The following is a 20,777-nucleotide window of genomic DNA, read 5'->3' as shown; positions in this document are numbered from 1 at the left end:
CATTGACCAGACTGAGATGTAACAGCCTGGGGAGCGATGAAAGCAATCTAATTGATTCTCCCTTGATCTCAGATGAACACAAACGCAACTGCATGAGGTTATCAAGGCAGCCAAACCATGAAGGCAACTTGCCTCTTGCTAACATCCCTGTCAATGAAAGTTTCTGTAGCTTTAGTGGTGGTGGATAAAAGGGCTCCAGGTCCATTGTAACATTAGCATCTCGACCGACAATTCCCAAGCGCAGAAGGCCGCTCATTTTGGAGATAGATGAGGCCAAATGAACAAGAATGCTCTCATGCATACCAAATAGCTCTAAGCTCTTCATATGTTTCAAGCTTCCTAAGGATTTGACTATCTTCTCATCAGCCTCAATGTATTTAAGGGTCTGTAGGCAGGTTAGGTTTTGTAGCCCCTGTGGAAATACAACTGCCCTGCCAGGGGTCGGATACCTAAAATCTGCAGATTGACGTCTATACAGTATCAGGTGGCGCAGGCTCTTGAGCTTTGTTATGCTAGGCGGTAATCTCTGGACCATGGACCACTTGGCGTCTAAAGTTTGCAAGTGATGTAATTTTCCCAAATCCAGTGGAAGCTCTTCAATGAGGGTGGAACGGATGCCAAGATACCGCAGATTTAGAAGATTGGACGGTGAGCTAGGCAGTTTATCTATCTGAACGAACCATAAGTTTAATACGGTTAATAACCTAAATCTAGACAAGAGTGAAGAATCCATATCTGACATAAATGCATTTAAGGATCGAATCAATGTCATCTTTGGAACTGGTAGATGATCACTTTCGTACCGGTCAAGTATAAGATGATGGATCTTTTTTCTTGACTCCAATGCTGGCAGACACCTTAAGAATACAATGAACCCTTCCTTTGTTGACCTTTCCAGAATCAAATCCCTGATAAGGTCATGAATGCAGAGCCGCTTCGCTCGTCCAAACTCATTCTTTAACATGACCTGCAACAGGTTACGTTGCACTAGCTGGTTCAGGTAATCATCTGCAATCTCCTCCATTGTGCTCTGGCCCTTTTCCTCGATATAGCCTTCTGCAATCCACAACCTGATCAGAATTTTCCTTTTGATCGGGAAATCCTCAGGGTATATGCCACAATGGAGGAAACATCTTTTCAGGTGATATGGCAGATCATCGATACTCAGATTTAGTATGCTCGACACTTGCTTAATTCCGGTATCACTGCTTTCATTCCATTGAAGGCTGTCGTGAACATTCTTCCAAGCAAATTCGGTTTTCTTTAAAGCAAGAAGATTACCAATTGATACAATGGCCAATGGTAGGCCACAACATCTGCTAAGCATCTTCAAAGCCCAACCCTCCAAATGACGCGGGCACTCCCGGGTGGCATCTTCCCTGAATGTGGTGTTACAAAACAACGACCATGCTTCCTGCTCAGGGAGAGGCTCCAACATGATGATCCTGGTGGATGCTGCCAGCGAGGCAACATCTTGACTGCGTGTCGTGATGATTATCCGGCTCCCGGTTCCGTCATCAACAAACGCATTGCGGATTTCATACCACGCATTGGCATCCCATACATCATCCAGCAACAACAAGCACCTCTTCTTGGCAAGATGCCCATGCAAAGCCTTCACCAGCGACCGGTAGTCCATCTCGTCAATGTCCCGCGGCATGCCGGCACCGATGTCCCGATGCAGTTCTTTGGAAATTTTCCTAAGGAGGTCCTCCGTGGTGAAGTTCTTGGAGACAGCCACCCACGCAGCGCAGTCAAAGTGGCGGCTTGCGGCGACTTCCTTGTACACGTTTGTGACCAGAGTGGTCTTGCCAACGCCACCCATCCCGCAGACAGCGACCAGCGTCTGCCGGGAGTCGGCGTCATCCGTAAGCCATTTCATCAGTAACCTTCTGTGCGCCCCAAAGCCGACGATTTCCTCCTCCTCAAGGAAGTGCGCTGCTTCCGCCAACTTCCGGCTAACGACGGCCACGGCGGCGCCGTCGGGAGAGCAAGCCTCGGCTGAAGAACGGATGCCGTACCGCTCCTTGGCGACCGACAGGTCGCGGAGCCTCGCCCGCGCCTTCCTCAGCCGTCCGGACAGAGCGAACCACGCGCCCAGGTTGGCGCAGGCGCGGACGAAGCCGCCGCCGGAGAGGAAGGCGTACTCGTCGGCGACGTCCTCCAGCTCGAAGCCGACGTCTCGCACCTGGTCCACCCACGCAGAGGCGAGCGGGTCGGCGCCGCGGCGGGAGTCGGCGAACCGGAGGAACGCGCGGAGGAGCTCCAGGTCCCGCGCCGCGGCCGCGATGCCCGAGCGGATGGCGACGAGAGCGGAGATGTCGACGGTCGCGCTGTGGGATAGCGCCGCGGCAACCTTCGCCGAGAGGGATACGGCGATCATCTCCGCCATGGCGTCTCGCTAGGATGGCACGGAGTAGAGTGGATCTCTCGAGAAACAGTAGGCGCGCTAAAGTCAACCGTTCGGGCAGTCGGGATGGGACTTTTCTTTGACCAACAACATTTTATTTTTGAGAGAAGTTCATATTACCCATTTACCCCTTAAATTTGTCTTAAAGTTCAGTTGTCAATCCTCATCTCTGTTTTGGTTCAGTTTTCACCCTGAAATTCTATTAACCGAAAAATTGCCCCTTCTCCAATTTTAACTGGGTTTTCATGCCACACCAACGATTTTTTTTTTGTTAATACCAGAACATATGTACTGCTACATCTGTACATGTGCTATGTTTCGAGAGTAAAAAAAAGGAAAAATAATTTGGCTTTAAGGGGAAGAAACCCAAAGCGACGTGTTTTTACTAGAAATGATTATGTGCACAACATCAAATTGCGAATACTGAGAATCGAACTTGGGCGGGCTGGGATGCCACCGGGCTATGCCTCGGTTCACCTATGTTTCCATAGTAGATGTTTCTTTCTAGTACTACACAAATGTGTTACCTGTTCATAAGTTCATCTTCATCTTTGTTAGGGCGTTTTCTTCCTGAAACGAGCTAGTAAACAGGAGTATGGCGATCAAGGAAGAGCGCCTCCATCAGTCAGCAACCACGCGGAGCTGATGCCAGGCCCTGCCATGATGTTGCCATCACCGCCGGACTGCATCTATCAATTCCCCAGGCCACCACCATCCAACCCTCTGCAATATACTTGGCGCGCCCTGCCCATGTATAGTTATGTCCTATATTCACTAATCAATCCTAGTAACGTGAGCCGATCAATAATCTATTGACCTAGTGAATTCCAACTGATCCATGGTTTTGTCCTTGATGATTGATCCTTTCGCAAACACGCACAACAATATATTTGAGCAGGTTCCTCACCTCTTTAGCCTCCACCTAGTCAGTAGCTAAAACGGAGAAGCAACGCAGTGACTTCTGAGCCACTTAACCCCAACCCTAGCAGCGGCGACCTGGGCTGGAGGAGCGGGCGGCGGCCTCGGCAGTATCTAGCGGCGCCGTGATCTGGTTGGCCGGCGCTGGAGATCACGACCCGGTCCATACGGGGAGTCAACAATGCCGATCGCTTTTCTAGCGCATGTAGACATAGGCAAATACATTACTTCGTATTTTTGACCTATAAAAACCCACCAACGTGGCAAACAAAACGAGGTCAAATTGAATGAAGGGGTAATTCTGATCGGTTTTTAAAGTTTTGGGGTGAAATCCGAACTAAATCAGAGATGAAGGTTGTAAACTGAACTTTTGAACAAATTTAGGGTGGCAATATGGACTTCTCTTTTTTTCTTTATTCTCCTCTGATACAGTATTTTTCTTGTCTCTTTCGGGAGCAGCTATCCGGCCCACTCGCACGCCTCTAAATTGGGCTTCCCACGAGCTCCGGCCCATACCTTTCTCACTTTCCGCACCCCCACAAAACCGACAACTTCCTCGCCGCTCTGCTGCGTATATCCCTCTCCCCTCCCCGACCTGCTCGGCGCCGCCTCTCCTCTCCCGCCGCTCAGGGTTTTAGGGTTTAGCAGCGGCGGAGACACCACCACCCACCACCCACCACCTCTCCACGCGATGGCGTCCATCGCCTCGCAGCTGCAGGCCATCAAGTCGGCCCTCGGCTCCGCGCCGGAGGCGCCCCGCGGGCCCATCACGCGCCCGTCCGTGCTCTTCGACGCCAAGGAGGCCGCCGACATCGACCTCCGCGCCATCCTCCCCATCGCCCTTTCCGGTGCCGACCCCCCTCACCTAGCGTCATGATCTATCGATCTATGCATACTGCTCCTTTGTTTTCATGTCCTGCTATGCCTTTTCTCCAGCTTATTAATTCTCTGTTTACCTGAACACCGGTACTTGTATGCTTTTTAGGTAGTTCAAGCGCGTCACTTAGCGACCATTTTTAGCTTTTAATTTGGTCGTTATTAGGCTATTCTCTTAGCTCCTCTCGATTATTCCTATGTTTTAATTTGGACGATTTGTCAGCTGATTCTAGTATACAACATTGAGTACACCACAGCTACTCAAAATTTCCAGAACTGCTCTAGCTTCTCACATCAAGCTATGCTAGTTTTGCACATGAAGCACCTGCAGCAAACGTTTGTGTTCCCCTTTAGTAACCAACCTGAATCGTGTTGTAGGGTTGGAGCATCTTACTGGCGTGGACGAGAGATTCGCCAAGTACCGCAAGACGCTGTTCAGCGAGACCAGCCTCGAGCTCAACCGCGAGCAGCAAACCGCCAAGGAGAACGACAAGCTAAACAAGTCCATCTCCTCCTACCTCCGCCTCCTAGCTGGCTACCTGCAGCTTCCAGCGGCCCTCAAGACGCTCGAATACCTTATCCGCAGATACCTGTATGTACCAATCCTAGCTACTTATATTCATCACTCACCGTGAGCTCTAGCTTATTCTTTCGTATCTGTGGACGTGTTAATGCAGGGTGCATGTTTACAACTTGGATGAGTTGCTGCTCTGCGCGTTGCCGTACCATGATACGCACGCGTTTGTTCGGGTTGTGCAGTTGGTCAACTTAGGGTGAGCGTCAGAGACTCAAGGAGTTCCTGGTTTACGACTGGTTTGCAACGTTTATATGCTTAGTTCACTCAGTACTTGCTTGATGACATGTGTTCAGGAATAGCAAGTGGGGATTTCTTAATGGTGTGAAGTCCTCGGGTGCGCCCCCGCCCAGGAGTGTCATAGTACAGCAGTGTATCCGTGACAATTCTTTGCTGGAGACCCTTTCCAACTACGTAAGTTTTTTTTTAAAATTTGAAGGGTTATATTCATTTGCTTTTGAAGCTTTGTGTTTTTGATTTTCTTATTCCTTTCCAGGCTACACCGACAAAGGATTTCCTTCACTCGAGGACAGTCGTCTGCTTTTGCACTGCAGTCATTGTGGAATGCTTAGGAGCTATCCCCAGGGTTGATTCAGATATAGTGCAGAAGGTGTTGGGATATGTGTTCGACTCACTTAATCCTCAAATTAGGGCAGACCAAGATTACAAGGTTGGCTTGAAAGATGGTTAACTCATGTTATACATTTTTTGCAAAATTGATTCCTCAATATACTTTTTAATGTTATTTTTTACAGTTAGAATATTAAATATAATTGCATGTTTGTGATCATGCTTTACGATATAATACTGCACATGAACCTTTTATATTGTCCGAATCCACCTATCTTAAGTTAGTAAATATGTCATCCTTATGCTCTTGTAAGCTACATCACCGTGACGGGTTCTTTTGCGTCCAGGCTGGAGCGCTAATGATTGTTGGAGTACTGGCAACACGAGCAACTCTGGCGCCAAAACTTGTTCAAGACTTGATCCTCTTTGTTGCAAGGTCTGCGCAGCACGATGCATTGGAGTCGATCGATTTACCGTGGCTTCGTGTTACAGTGATGGCTATTATAAGTCTAGTTCAGGTTTGGTCATAATACCATTCTTGTCATATGCCCGTAGAGTGTACTCCTATACACAAGTATTGAACACATCATAGCGAAGGTTGATCGCATCATCTGTTAATGTTGCAGTCACAGTCTGTCCATGACTTCCGTAAGAAGCCATTGATGATTCTAAAAGACATCAGGTATGGTTTACTTATTGTTTTGTTTTACTTTTTTGCCCCCTTTTGTTAGAATTAAGCATTGGCAATTTGATGGTATTTTGTTTTCCAGGGATTTTTCTGGTGTACTTACTGTATTATCCAGTGAGTTCAACATTGATAATTTTATTAGGCTTTATGTTGAGTCATTGGTTGATTACAGGTAATTTTCTCATGTGATAATTGTGATTTTTTTGTATATTACTTCCATCCTGCATTGCATGACTATGGAAACATGTGAACAGTGCTTCTGATGATTCCTGCCACGTGCACCTTATTGAAACCATGGAGACTCTACCTATTAAGAAGTTTGTTGAAAGGATCGTGTGCAAGGTTCTTGGCAACTGTATCAAGGCATCACAGGTTGCACAAAATCCAGATATAAACCGCACAGGTAGTTGTCAATTATGTCAGTTCTATTTTGAACTGATCAGTCAACCATAGATGACCATCATATATATGTGTATTTTAATCTCAGTAGTTCTACATTATGAAAGATCAGTTTCCACATACCAATGCTTTTATAATCCTCAGGCACATGGGCAAAGAAGAGCTTGGTTGCAATTGAAAAAAAATATCCACTTGAGCTACGGGATGCTATCCGGAAATTTCTTGAGGTATAAGGCGACAAGTTTGTCGCTTATGTAGCTTCATATATTTATTGTAGTTTTTTGTTATTTCTGTTCCTTTGTGCTTGTTCTCCATATTACATTTTTGAAATAGTGATTGATCCAGAACATTAATTCATCAGGACTCTGAAGTTAACTCCAGTGGAAGGGATTCTACTTCCAAGTTGCTCAGCTTAGTGTTTGATGAAAGCGAGAGTGCGCCGGCTGACATATCTGATTCTAACATTTGGTTCAGTCTGGATCATCCTAAGGTATAGTCTGATGCCGAGTTATTAATTTTAAATTGTAATTCTGGAATAATTGCTGTGCTATTATGCTATATTTGATGAATCCTGAACAATCATCTGTCAGTATCCATCCTTTTGCAATTAGTTTGTCTCCTTATATTCCGTTGCCTTATATTCTGTTGCCTTTTCTAACTACATATTTTATTCATGATGCAGGCTGTGGTCCGTCAATCTGCTCTCTCAAAAATTGCCACATCTGGCATTTTGAAGAAAGATACTGTAAATCCACAGGTATTGTTTGCATCCTTCTTTGCACATGTGTTTGGTGCAATATATGGTCCTTGTTGCATTTGGAGTGTTTCCACCCTTCACGTTACTCTTTGCTTGTGTTATTTCGGTGGTACTGCAGAAATTTATCAATATGCAAGATGCAATAATACGCAATCTGTATGATGATGATCTAAGTGTTGTTCAAGCTGCCTTATCCATAGAAGGGCTAGCTGCTGTTGCCAGTCCTGTTGGCCTTCTAAAAGCGTATGATCATGTACTTGCCAAATGCATCGACATCATTCGCAAAGGTCGGTAATGTTCATTGGATGTCTGTCTGTTCATTTGTTGGCCTCTTCGTTAGTTCCTTCTATTATCCTATATCCATAGGAGTTACTAGTCACTAAGTGACTAGACTATTGTGTTCTGTGCTACACTAGGTGGTTCAAAAGCATCAAAAGCTTGTGATGTTGCTGTTTCTTGTCTGGAAAAGATGGTTATGGAATATCAGTTGCATCACGTGGAACATACGAAGGACATAGCTACAGTAGTATTCAGTCTCCTTATTATTCACCCAAAGGTTACTATTTAATCTTCTACAGTTTGCTTCCACTTTTTATTTTCCTGCACATATTCTCACTTTGGATGTTTAAATGGATGCAGACCTTCAGGGTAAACTTGAAGGCCTTGGAGCTAGCTAAGAAAATACAATGGGATTTCTACACTAGTAGTTCTCTTGTCTATGAGCTAACAGCTGATGAAATGAAGGTGAAACTTCTTACCTGTAATGATTTGTCAACTTTGGTGTAAGCTTGTCAATGTACACAAGTGATTAAGTTAGCACATGGTAGCTACTTGATATATGTATCCATATCCACATCTTGAGGTCTTCGCAATCATATGGAAGGATACGTGAAAGATGTGTACTTCCTATGAGTTAAACGTTAAACAGCTCTTGTTTCTATAGATATTCTTACTGAGACATACTGCATTTATTTGCTCTTTTTTATATAACTATCTCATTATGCCATTGCAGAACATGAGTTCCGAGTCCATAGCCTCCATTAACATGAAGAACATCCAAGCTTTTGCTGAAACTTTTCTATCAAACCCAAATAAACATGTCACATGGTTGGCTGACTCTGGAAATGGAAGTATATTTTGCAGAACCCCGTTTCTACTCATAGTATTGCAAGCTTTGCTTATTCCTACTGAAGGTATTTCCAGTATCTGCAGCTACCTTTTTGTTCTATCATTTCTGTTAGACTTTTCATAGTTGCAGCATCAAATCTGTGGTATTATCTACTTGTTTTCATACTGAAATGTCCGTATGTACTGAGGATTATTGCGGCATATGAAAGTAAAATATCCTATTTACTCTGATTTGATGTCCAGCTCATTAAGCTAGTTTAGCATTTTTTTTGAAGGAAGAGTTAGAAGCATTATGGCTTCTTCTTGAAATAAAATTTGATGTCAGAATCTTCTCCTTTTGCACGTGTACGAATTAGCAATTGCTTATTTCTTCTCTCTCTCTCTCCAGTTTTGGACAAACAGGTGAATCTGTGCCAAGTTTGTTTGCCAGTTCTGAAGAACGAATGGTCTCACATACAGCCAAAAGGTGATTGTATTGGCGATGAGGTATTACCTATTTACTCTACTGTTGCACATTACACTGACAGAGATTTACCCATATTAAGCCTGCCATACCTTCGTTTTTTGTTATGCAGATCAGCATTGACAAGCTTGAGAAGTGCATTATGGAATTAGTGATGCAGATTTTTAATAATGACACGGAAGCATTGAATGCTCAAATTCTTGTCTGTATATTCTGGGGTCTGCTTAGGGTGCAGTCTTCCTATGTTAAGCAGAATTATGTGGTGTGTTACTTCTGCTGACCAATAAAATCTTCCATGTTATTTTTATTGTTATGACCTCTGATACTATCTCATGTTCTGTCTTCAATTTCTGGTGTATGCAGATTGGTTCTAGTGGAAATATAATGGTTGATGATTTGTTTTTGTTTTTCCTCACATCAACTGGCAAAAATATCTTCCAGAAGCACCTACAGCATCTTGTTATTAACTGCACACGAGGACCTTTTCAATTTATCTCGAAGTACCTTGTGGATGAAGGTTGGTATAATTACTCTCTATCGCTGAGTTCAACCTTGTTACTTTACAAGAGCTCGACATTTGATGGATGAGAAAGTTTATAGAACATTTTCTTCTGGTATTCTGATATTGCCTGATCCAAGTATTTACTTTTGCTTCCCTTGTGTATTTGTCATTTCACAATTAGCTCACTTCAGATTGGTATATTTATGTTCCTTTTTTTCCTTGGTGGCTACTTATTAGCTAAATTGTTGTTTGATGCTCTTAATAGTTTTTACGTACACCTCAGTCGTATTTCTAGCATTTACACACTCCTTTCTCCTTTTGTGCATTTTTTTGATATTTTAATCTTTAAATGGATGTAGGTTTGTCTGCTGGAGTTCAAGCAGAGTCTCTTTTTGTGCTTGCATCTGTTTGTTCTACTTGTGCTTTATCTGAAAGTAGTAGTTTGGATGAGAGCTTGTGTGTGGAGCTTCTACTTTTGTTCCCTTCTCTCATTGTTCCACTTTCGCACGAAAATAAGGTACGGAATGCTCTGTTACAATTTTTTGGCAATCCGTGAGCTACTTCCTTGTTGTGCTTACTGCAGTTGTCTTTATTATTGTATTGAAAAGTTTGTTTCTTTTCATATAGGATGTAAGGTCCTCTGCTGTGAAATGTGTTGAGGCATTATCTTTGGTGTGGCAGCGCTTGAGCACTTCCGTCTCAAGAAATGGTTTGTTAGCCTTATTTTTTTCACCTTCATTCCTACTTGTGGAATTTGATGTTTATCTTTTTTATTTGCCTACAATCAAAATCTGCAGGAAACAGTGGCAAATTGCCTGTATGCATGACATCTCCAACATTTGGTGTTCTCCTTGATTCATTGGCTAACCAAAAGGCCATGATATCCTCGGATGCGACATTTCTACCAGCTTATATTTCGTCAATGCTTAGCCCAATTCAAGATCTGATGGTTCCTGAAAATCTTCATGAAAGGTTATTCGGTCTCTTCTGGAAAAACACCCAAACATGTTATTGAGTGCACATTGTGTTTCCTTTCACATTATATATTCCTACTCAGGACGATGCTTCCTGTTATCCTTAAAAGCTGTATCGGTCATAGGTTTTTTTTATAATCAACTTTGGCATGGATATGTTTTAAAACGAGTCTCAAGATAGTGGCCACTTGCTTGAATTACCAGGGGATTGTTTGAATTCTGAAGTGGGCAGGTTATCGGCATGCCATGAAAAATCATTTATGTACTTGGAGTAACCGAAAATATTGCATTAGCATTCTACGGAGAGAGAGGCATTTCTGAAATTTTGATCTTTGCGTTTTCAATTAGTAGTTTCCTTAAGTCTATCGTCAGGACTACTACATTTAATGGAGTTTTCCCAGTTTGCTTGTTATATTATATTGTCATGGTAACGTGTAAGCTCACTCTTATCTGTTTTCAGATTTGATCAGCCGACAAAAAATAGTATCCTTTATTTCATCTTGCGCTCTTCTATGAAGCTCTCTCCTTATGGAAAGGTTAGTTATTCTGCAATGTTAAATCAAATCGGTTCAGCAGTCCAGCTTAATATGGCACACATATCAACAGAGTAGCTCATCCCTTGCCCCACAATATCCATTCACATCATCCCTGTCACTACCAAACAAAAGTGAAAAATAATAAAAGGTTCTCTTTGTTCGGTTTGGTTGACTGATCATGTTATAAAACATGCTGCAGTTGATGGTTCTGTCAGCCCTCAAAGGAGTAGGAAGCATCTTATTTGAGGCAGAAGTGGTCAAGACTTTGTTCTTGTATCTTCTGGACCATCATAGTCGCCATCAGAATGGACATGATTCTAAGCAGTTGTTATCTACCTATGAAACACAAATCTTGTGCTTGCTTTTGAAGGTAAATACATCATCATCATGCATGTATATCCATTCAAAGGTCTTATGTATCTAGCAGGCCTACCTCAATTTATATTTGTTGCTAGTGTGTTAATTACTATCTGTTCTGCAGGTTTTGTTTTCAGTGGCAGATGAAACAAATCTTGGTTTTGACATGTCTGAGGCTCTATTGAAAGCATTAAAGGTGAGCAAAACCTTAATTCTGTACAAATTCCAAATTTATCTACTGCTGTTAACTTTGACATTATGCAACTTCAGGTTGATGGTTTGTCCCCAAAAGATCCTGTTGCTGTGATGCCTTGCCTTACTGCCCTGCAAAGTCTTCAACCTGTATTCTTTGAAAATTTGAAGACCGATACTAAGGTTTTTGTTTGCGATATGATTTTTGAAGTTATATTGGCCTTTTCATTTCAAATTGTTCACTTGGCGATACTTCAGTTGATTTAAGTTGAAATACGGGGACAATATTGAATGGTCTATTTCTACTATTTATTTATTTATTTATTTTTGAAGGAAAATGTTAGGGAATCCCTGACAGTATAATAAATAGAATGCTGACTCAAGTACATAAGGACTTGAACTCAGTTGGTGGGATTGTACATACACCCCACCCAAGTGAGCATGCACTGGAATTTCTGTCATTTAAGCTTTAGTCAGTACGCAAATATAGGCAGCGTGTAATATATTTGGTGGAATTGTACATCCACCCCACCCAAGTGAGCATGCACTGGAATTTCTGTCATTTAAGCATTAATCAGTACGCAAATATAGGCAGCATGTAATATATTTTGGTTCTGTAAAAAGATGGTATTGCTGACAGTAATTCCTGGTTTTCCACGCTGCCTAAATGTGAGCCACATTGGTATTGCTGGCAGTAATTAGCTTATGGAATATGGGTGTACTGATGTCAATGGCCAATCATCATTTGAAGTAGTTTGTCAGTGTTGGATCCAAACTCTCTACATTTAACTATCAATTTTTCTGTTTTCTTCAAGAACAGCTGCCTGTTTGGAAGGGGGTATTTCTTGATATTTTTTCTTGTATTTGGTTCTAATTTGACATAATTTGAAAACTTCACCAAGAAATACTATTCTTCCGAAGGGCCCCAAAACAGGCTTTTGTTTTCCTTGCTGCCATGTACTGGTGCGTTATTATTTAATTAGTTGGGGTGAACTTCCTTGGCATGTGTATCATCTTCCACAGGCTTGTATATTTTCTGGCATGTGATTGATCTCAATCCTACCTGCCCATATGTTATCTGTGTTCTACTCATGTCTTTCCTTCACATGTTACTATGCTAGTAAGCTCAACTAAACTTGAAAGTATAATTCTATCAATCTGTCACTTCTGCAGGAAAAAGTATTCGGTCTACTTATTTCTATGTTTCGAGCTGAGAATTTCGAAATTCGAAATGCCACACGAGATGCTCTACTGCGAATTAATGTCTGTATCCATATCCCTAATTCTCCTTTTTTACTTATGTTCTTACTTTGTTTAAGACTTTAAGTAAACAAAAATAGTGCTTCAGAGGTCCAAACATACCTAATAATGTAGGAAAAACTTCTATCTGACACAAAGGTCATTAAGTCGTCGCCTAAACGTCGTTATTTCATCCTAACGCTCCGAGGTGGACTGGGAGCGATGACCAGGATTTCTCAGGTAGACGGGCACCTAGAAAATGATAGCGCCGCCATGCTCGCCTGGGCATTGCGATGGCTTACTGTGTCGCTCGACTAGGGGGAAATTGGCGGGATAAGTTTGGGGTAAAGAATGGGCAAAAACTTCAGATTTGGAGGGAGTGAGTAAACTGGATAGGGGGGATGCTGTTGGCGTGGCTGTTTTGAAGCTTTGCTGTGATTCACTGGCTATGGGGCTGCTGGAGCTCGCCATGGCTTCCCGCAGGGCTGCTGATGTGGAAGTAGATGCTTACTGTGTCGCTTGACTAGGGGGAAATTGGCGGGATAAGTTTGGGGTAAAGAATGGGCAAAAACTTCAGATTTGGGGGGAGTGAGTAAACTGGATAGGGGGATGCTGTTGGTGTGGCTGTTTTGAAGCTTTGCCGTGACTCGCTGGCTATGGGGCTGCTGGAGCTCGCCATGGCTTCCCGGCCACAGGGTTGCTGATGTGGAAATAGGTGCGGGGTTGCGGTTTTGGAAAGTAGGGCAGCGGTAGAAGGGTATTCAGCAGTTGTCATTCTTTCAGTACCAAACTAGCATGCCCAGATATTGTAGGTCTGTTTCCTCCTTTTAACACACATGATAGGGTAATAGGCCCCTAATTATACACAACTGAATATATTATTTTCGGAGTTACTCTTGGTCGTGAACGATTCTCCCAATTATTTTGATGCACATTTGTTTATGGCCCTTTGTTACATGTTTCTATATATCATTTATAATCAATGCTTAGCTGATTTATAATTCAACTCATTACACAGGTTCATGCATCCACTGCTGTGAAGTTCATTGAATTGATTTTAGCGCAAGGTGATAAAAAAGGAAATCAAAAAAGAATAAAGAGGGAGGAGAAACCTAACTGTGATAGCCATTTTGAAGATTATTTTGGGGAAAAACCTCTGGCTTCTGTTCTTGTTTCTCTTCTGGATATTCTTTTTCTTATGAAGGATGTGAATCAGAGGTAGAGTTACAAAACACCTGTCGCAATAAATATAATCCAGTGCTGTTTATTTCTAATATGCTGTCATTTCCCATGCAGGCAATGTTTACTGCAACCACTTTGCCAGATTCTATCAAAGCTTCTTTCTGATCAATGGATTTCAGGGGTAGTTTGTCAGTATACTGAAGGCCTTGATGCGTCTTCTGAAACTCATGATATACCCAGTTTTGTAAAGGAAGCACAGCAGTTGGTACTGCTTATTCTTAAAGATATTATCGATACACTGCAGTCGGGTCACCAAGTAATCCACTGCACTGATTTTTAACCTCTTACTCCAGCTATATTCTGTTAAAAAATGGACTGCTTTATTCTTTCTTTATTTTTTGTTTTCATGTCCTACATTTACTTATGCAGGATAAATTGCTCAACAGTGGAAACGTAAATCTCTTTATCAAGTGCATAAGGTCTTCAGATGATGTAGGGACTCGTAACCATGGATTTTCATTGATTGCATCTTTAGCCAAGGCTTTCCCGCAACTGGTTACAGAAAGCATTGTTGATTTGTTTGTTGCTATTGGGGATGCAGTGAAACAGGTTTGTTCAATTTTTTCTTTTCAATCTGATCCTAGCGCAGTATGCTGTCCATGGACCTTCTTAAATCAGTTTTCCAATCCTAGCACATAAACTTTTGCTAACCAATTCGTAGTACCATACTATTAAGCCTCTTTTATTCAAATGATTTTGATAGGAATTTAGGAGGATTGGAATCCTTGTGAATTTCTCGTATGGGGATTGGGTGATTTGTAGGATTGTCTCCCACTGATTTCTCCTAAGGATTTCATTGCACTATATTTCAAGTTCCTGTTGACTCATCACTCAAGCCTCCTAGGTCCTCTTTGGTTCGCAGGATTATTAAACATAAGAGAAAACACAGGATTGAAATATTATATACACTGGAATCCTACAGGATTGGAAAACTCTAGGAATTAGCATCAATCAGTGTTTAAATGCCACAGGGCAATCAATGGAATTGTAACAAGAAGTTTGGGTGGATAGAAAATTTACTCCAAAATATAGTGCCAAAGGAATCACTTGAAAACATACTAAGGATTTTAGTCCGGTGACTCAAACAACCTAGTAACCTTTGATTTGCTGGAAATAACAACATAGTAACCTAAACGGTAAGAATTCATAATATTACATGGTGGATAGTATGTGGGAGGATTATAGGGCAGGGGATAGTGGTGGGAAATGATGCGCCAAACCCCTGGACCCCTCTGCGGCCTGACTCCAACCAGGGGAGGGGACTGTCGCATGACAGAGCCAGGGGACTCTATTTGCCTACCTGGTTTGACTAGGAGGTAGGCATAATAAAGCCCCAAACAAACTTGGTAACAATGAGGGTTCAAATCCTCAAAAGATCTTATGCAGTTCATTTAAATCAGAGAAACCATTAAAAATTATACTCCCTCTGTCCATAAAAGGATGTCTTAGATTTATCTAAATTTGGATGTATCTATACACTAAATAGTGTCTACATACATCTGAATGTAGACAAATCTTAGAGTCTTAGACATACTTTTATGGACAGAGGTAGTACTTTGTTTTTCTTATGGTGCAACCAAACAAACTTTGGTGCAATTTCAATCATGTAGGATTCACGTGCGCGTGACAATGCAAATTTGCTATCATGCGTTTTCCCTGTTTCTGCATTTATGGAACCCTGTGAATCAAAGAGGCTTTAAATGTTTGCCTAGGTTGTTTGTTCTCAATACTTGTGCAATTAAGTGCTGTTTTAGATTTCCTTACAAAATTAATCCTATGATCCTCATTGTACTTGTTCTGAACACCTTTAACCTTTATTCTCTGCCTTCCCATTTTGAAGGACGATAGCCATTCACAACGTGTTATGGAGGATTTATTATCTGTACTAGTCCCATGTTGGTTATCAAAGACTACAAGTATAGAAAAGCTTCTTCAGGTCTGTATTTTCCTTTGATGTTCTCTGTTTGCTTTATATTTTTCTGTGAATATAATATAACGAGTTAATGGACTATGTGTAACGTTGCTGCAGATATTCATTAAATCTTTGGCTGATGTTGACGAACATAGACGCCTGACCCTCATGATGTACCTTTTGAAGACCCTAGGAGAAGAGAATAGTTTGAGTACTGTGGTTATGTATTTATTGTACGCGTTAGTTGAGAGGGGTTCACACTCTCTTTCGAAACTCCAGAAGAGTCATGGTCTCCCATCCTTGAGTGCCATGTCACAAGAGTGGGAATATGATTTGGCAGTCAATATTACGGGCCAGTATTCCTATACATTATGGTTTCCTTGTCTCTGTAAGCTACTACAAGAAATCAGGATGCATCAGAAACAATGCTTGCTTCCTATGCTACATTTGGCAATGCAGTTTATTCTAGTTAAGGTGCAAGATACAGAGTTGAGGTTTGAGCTTGAAGCTGAGGAAGCTGCTAATTCCATCCAGGTACTTCATTTGGTTGGCATTGTTGCTATTCTGTTGCTTTTTTATTCTTTTAGCTCTGGGTTCTACAGTTAGCTAAACTGGTATTCTCTTGTGCATATTCTTATCAGATGTTCTGTTTTGTTCTAATTTTTTTGGCATGCTTGATTTATGTATCTCTTATGTTCATGTTATTGTTGTAGAATTCTCTTGGAACACTTATGGAGGAAGTTGTCTTGTGCTCTGTCAAAGATAAAAAAGGAGACATTTCAGGTGATATTCTAAAGGAAGTCAGAAACTCTGCAAATATTATCCTTAACATAATTACGGGATGGATGCATGCTTCAACATATTTCGAAGTAATTACTCGTCTGTTAGAGCATCCTAAAAGTCTTGTGAAAAGAAAGGTAATTTTTTTTTTTGGTTTAGATACCTTTGTTTTTTGTGTGGTGCTTGTGATATATCATTGATTGTGTTCCATAAAGCTCATTTTGCTCCATTTGACTGCAATTTGTACTTTGTAAAAAGACACTTGGAATATTGTGCGAAACTGCAAGGGCAAATAGCATGGTCCAGAACAAGCAAAGAAAAGCAAGAAAACTGAAGCGCAGCTCTCTGTCTACTGCCCTCCAAGTTGACAAGAGCTCTTGCCCATATTTCAGCGAATTGTGCTATAAGATTCTAGAGTTGATTGACAGAGAGGTTGAGTCGGACACGTCTGTGAAAATTGCTGCTATTTCTTCACTCGAGAAACTAGCTAAAGAATATCCCTCTGAAAATCCTGCATATAGCAAGTGCCTTGTGACAGTCATTAATCAGATTAGCTCGGGTGATGCTATAACTTCTTCTGGGTTAATAAATACTGCGGGGTCTCTAATTAATGTGCTTGGATCAAAAGCATTACCTCAGCTCCCACTTATCATGACAAACATGCTGCAAAGAGCACATCAGGTGTCATGTTGCCCTAGTGGAAAATTTGCTCATGGTTCCACTACAACTATGGCCAGCTTTTCTAGCCAATCTACAAGTATGTTGTTATCTGTACTTACAACTATTGAGGTGATTGTACAAAAGCTTGGGGACTTTGTTAGTCCATATTTGGAAGGAATACTGGATCTAGTGATACTGCATCCTGAATGTGCTTTTCAAATTGATGGGAAATTGGATGTAAAAGCAGCAGATGTTCGGAGGCTACTGACAGAGAGAGTTCCAGTATGTTCCTTCTAAACATATATTGTATTGTTTTATTGGTGATATGACGGACAACTGAAGTGCTTTATATTTTGAATCTAATGAATATATTGGTATTGCAGGTTCGGCTGATTCTTTCACCTCTACTTATTTTGTTCCCCAGTGCTACCAAATGTGGAGAAGCAAGCCTGTCATTGACATTCCAAATGATTGGAAGTCTAGTTAGTACGATGGATCGGTTGGCTGTAGGAACTTACCATACAAAAATTTATGAACACTGTTTGGTAGCTCTTGATCTCCGTCGTCAACAGCTGGACTCTTTGAAGAATGTAAATTTAGTGGAGGAAAGCATTATCCAGACCATTATTGCTCTCACGATGAAACTCACTGAGTCCACTTTTAGGCCTCTTTTCCTTCGTAGTCTTGAATGGGCAGAGTCTGAAATTGATAAGTCCACATCAAAGAGAAGTATGGACCGTGCAATTGTTTTCTACAAATTGGTCAACAAGCTTGCTGAAAAACACAGGTAATGCTATCTCATTGTGTATTGCAGCTAAAATTCATCAGTTGCTCACCCTAGATTTGAAAGTACTTACTTATTTTGTCTTTGCTGCTTCCATGTTGGTTATCTGTATGACAAAGCCTACCCTTGCTGCCCCAACCCCAGTTCTCATTGGCATGACAGATATTGGTACATGCCTGAATCTGCACCAGCTAATCACCATTCCCTGTTAGCAGTCCCTAATAGTGAATCCCAACTCCAATAACAAGTACAGTGTACTAGTTTTGTAAAGAAATAAGTCCCTGATGCAATTATTCTGACTAAAAGAAATTATAGATGGTACACAGGTTGTGGCCTATGAAGCACCGATACATGGTCACCCATGATATGGCATTTTTCAGACCCCCAGCAAGTGTATATACATAAAATTATGAATAACTGAAAACGCAGAATGTAGTAAAGACAAATTTAATTTAAATAGTGCTGTCCACTTGTTGACTGGGTGGGCCCACTGCTGGTACCCCTTGAATTGCTCTCTGCCTCTTTGTTAAGTGGTAAACCACAAACCCTGTAAAAATAGAGAACACGCAACACAGTAAAGATTAAGCACATACAGAGTACAGGCTACTAGAGCATAAAAGGCAGAGCACCTAGCTACTAGTATCGTGGATAAGTACTAGCTAGTAGCCAAACAATCAAAGCACATGTTAGTTCGAATTGAAGCAACCGTCCAGTACTGATGGAAAAGGGGGAAGACTAATAATGCCAGGGTAAATCAAGCAAGTTTTGTACTGTTTGTGGCTTGTTCCGGTCAAGTATGTATATAGATTTAGCCAAGCAGTGGGAACTTGGGAACTGGCCAGAAAACTTGATTAGGATCTGGTTTTCCAACCCTTTCTCTTTTTGTTGGAAAATTTCAAACCCTTGTCATCTGTACGGGGAATGTTCAAATCTTTCACATGATTTGCAAATTATACTTTTGGTTTGCAGGCTATTAGTTTGTTGAATTTTGTCTTGTGTTTATCTTGTGTGTTTGTCTCCAATTATCAACAAGCAACGTTTTATGTTCTTTAACTACATGCCCACTAAAGCATGCTTTTATTTACGACTAGTGATTGTGTATTGTCTCTTCTCTTAATATCATTTGTCTGCGCAGGTCCTTGTTTACACCTTACTTCAAGTACCTGCTTGAGGGATCCGTACAATATCTATCAGAAGATGGTGCTTTGGTCAGTTCCAAGCGAAAGAAGAAGGCTAAACTCGAAGACAGTAAAGTCAAGGATGGCCTATCAGGACAAAAACTGTGGAACCTAAGAGCTCTGATATTGGAATCCTTACACAAGTGCTTTCTTTATGACAATGATCAGAAGATCCTAGATTCCTCAAATTTTCAGGTTAGTTTCTTTGCATCATATATGAGGTTTACATGTTTGTACCAGTTCACTTTCATATCTAGCATTCTTTTGCCAGCCACCAGAAAATTATAGTAACATTTTGGTTGTATCTTTGCAGACTCTTTTGAGGCCCATTGTTTCTCAGTTTGTTGTGGAACCGCCTGAATCTCTTGAATTAGTTCCAGATGCTCCATCAGTTGAAGAAGTGGATGAGATTATTGTTTTGTGCTTGGGGCAAATGGCAGTGACCGCTCGGTCGGATGTTCTGTGGAAGCCTCTTAACCATGAGGTAGTGACCAAACAATATACCACTGGCTCATGAATTATAGTCGCACTTAGCCACTAAGTAAATTCATTACTGTATTACAATTAGTAATACTTGAATCATAGACCAAACCTGTAGTTCAGTCCTCGGATTCTTGATGCTAAACTTGCTTAATTTTCTCCATTAAATTGCAGGTGCTAATGCAGACAAGGAGTGACAATGTTCGCCCTAAGATGCTAGGCCTGAAGGTTGTGAGGTACATGGTCCAACATCTGAAGGAGGAGTACGTGGTTCTGGTACCGGAGACCATCCCGTTCCTTGGTGAGTTGCTCGAGGACGTCGAGCTTCCTGTGAAGACGCTGTCCCAGGAGATACTGAAAGAGCTCGAAACCCTCAGCGGTGAGAGCCTCCGGGAGTACCTGTGATGTCCCTATGTCCCTAGAACCCTTGGGCCAATGAAGTGTAACCCCTGAGATCCTGTTGTAGTCACACCGAACTTGCTTGTTGTATGTAAGCTACGCACCGTGGAGGATGTTTGCTTGATTATTAAAATTTTGCTGTGTATACGCGTGCAATGACATTCATGGTCCAATTCTCATGAATTATGGTTACTCCTGACCCCAGCCATCCTTTTTTTTAACATGTACTATAGTACAGTATTTAAAACACCGACATGTAAACATCATGGCCGTCTGTTTGGTCGTCTACACCATGTTCAACCTTCTGTACTGTCATCCATTTTCAAGATTTGTTGGCTTTACTGTAGTTACTTTGGGAACTCTGCAACACGCATGATGCTGAAGCACGTGCTGGGGACAGCAGCACATGGATGCTTCTGAAGTTCTGTGGATTTCTTAATGTTCCCAGCAAGTCTAATTGCTATTTTCCCAATGTTCTGGCGGAGTCAAGATCGCGGAACTGTTTACACCACGTCACGCGGAGTCAGTTTCTGACACTGTCAGCACAAGGTGCCATTTTCCCAATCAGACGATGATGCTAAGATGACCGGCGTCACATGATGGCCGTAATACAGCCTGGTGACATGTCTCTTTCACATACTGAACTCTGAACCCAGATTTGTCTCCATGTACCGGTTCTTTGAGTGCTCCAAGAAGGTTTCAGACCGGCTGGATCATACTATTGCTCCTGGAGTGATTTTCAGGGATGATCGTCAATTA

General features: G+C 41.7%; 2 protein-coding genes across 2 annotated transcripts in view; one reads left to right on the top strand and one right to left on the bottom strand.

The window, feature by feature from the left end:
• The window catches only part of LOC124671510 (disease resistance protein RPM1-like), a 55,675-nt gene extending 53,283 nt beyond the window's left edge, over positions 1–2,392 (bottom strand). Inside the window, exon 1 of the mRNA XM_047207877.1 lies at positions 8–2,392. Coding sequence (XP_047063833.1) covers positions 8–2,392 — 2,385 coding nt within the window. The remainder of the gene's footprint in view (positions 1–7) is intronic.
• Positions 2,393–4,019: 1,627 nt separating this feature from the next.
• On the top strand, positions 4,020–20,163 carry LOC124678944 (uncharacterized protein At3g06530-like). The gene is made up of 38 exons (XM_047214794.1): positions 4,020–4,176; positions 4,583–4,796; positions 4,882–4,977; positions 5,075–5,192; positions 5,275–5,448; positions 5,696–5,866; positions 5,975–6,030; positions 6,119–6,208; positions 6,291–6,439; positions 6,580–6,662; positions 6,797–6,925; positions 7,118–7,192; positions 7,311–7,479; positions 7,609–7,748; positions 7,832–7,936; positions 8,205–8,385; positions 8,709–8,806; positions 8,896–9,045; positions 9,147–9,300; positions 9,645–9,802; positions 9,913–9,994; positions 10,083–10,257; positions 10,720–10,795; positions 10,995–11,165; positions 11,277–11,348; positions 11,423–11,527; positions 12,518–12,607; positions 13,602–13,801; positions 13,880–14,081; positions 14,195–14,374; positions 15,666–15,761; positions 15,855–16,271; positions 16,451–16,654; positions 16,776–17,459; positions 17,561–17,964; positions 19,097–19,334; positions 19,453–19,623; positions 19,794–20,163. The coding sequence occupies exons 1-38, from the start codon at positions 4,020–4,022 to the stop codon at positions 20,022–20,024; spliced, it is 6,465 nt and encodes a 2,154-aa protein (XP_047070750.1). The 3' UTR covers positions 20,025–20,163.
• Positions 20,164–20,777: the final 614 nt, after the last annotated feature.

The sequence above is a fragment of the Lolium rigidum genome, chromosome 7 (genome assembly GCF_022539505.1).
Source record: "Lolium rigidum isolate FL_2022 chromosome 7, APGP_CSIRO_Lrig_0.1, whole genome shotgun sequence".
NCBI classification, from domain to species: domain Eukaryota; kingdom Viridiplantae; phylum Streptophyta; class Magnoliopsida; order Poales; family Poaceae; genus Lolium; species Lolium rigidum.
This window is presented reverse-complemented; position numbering and strand designations above follow the sequence as displayed.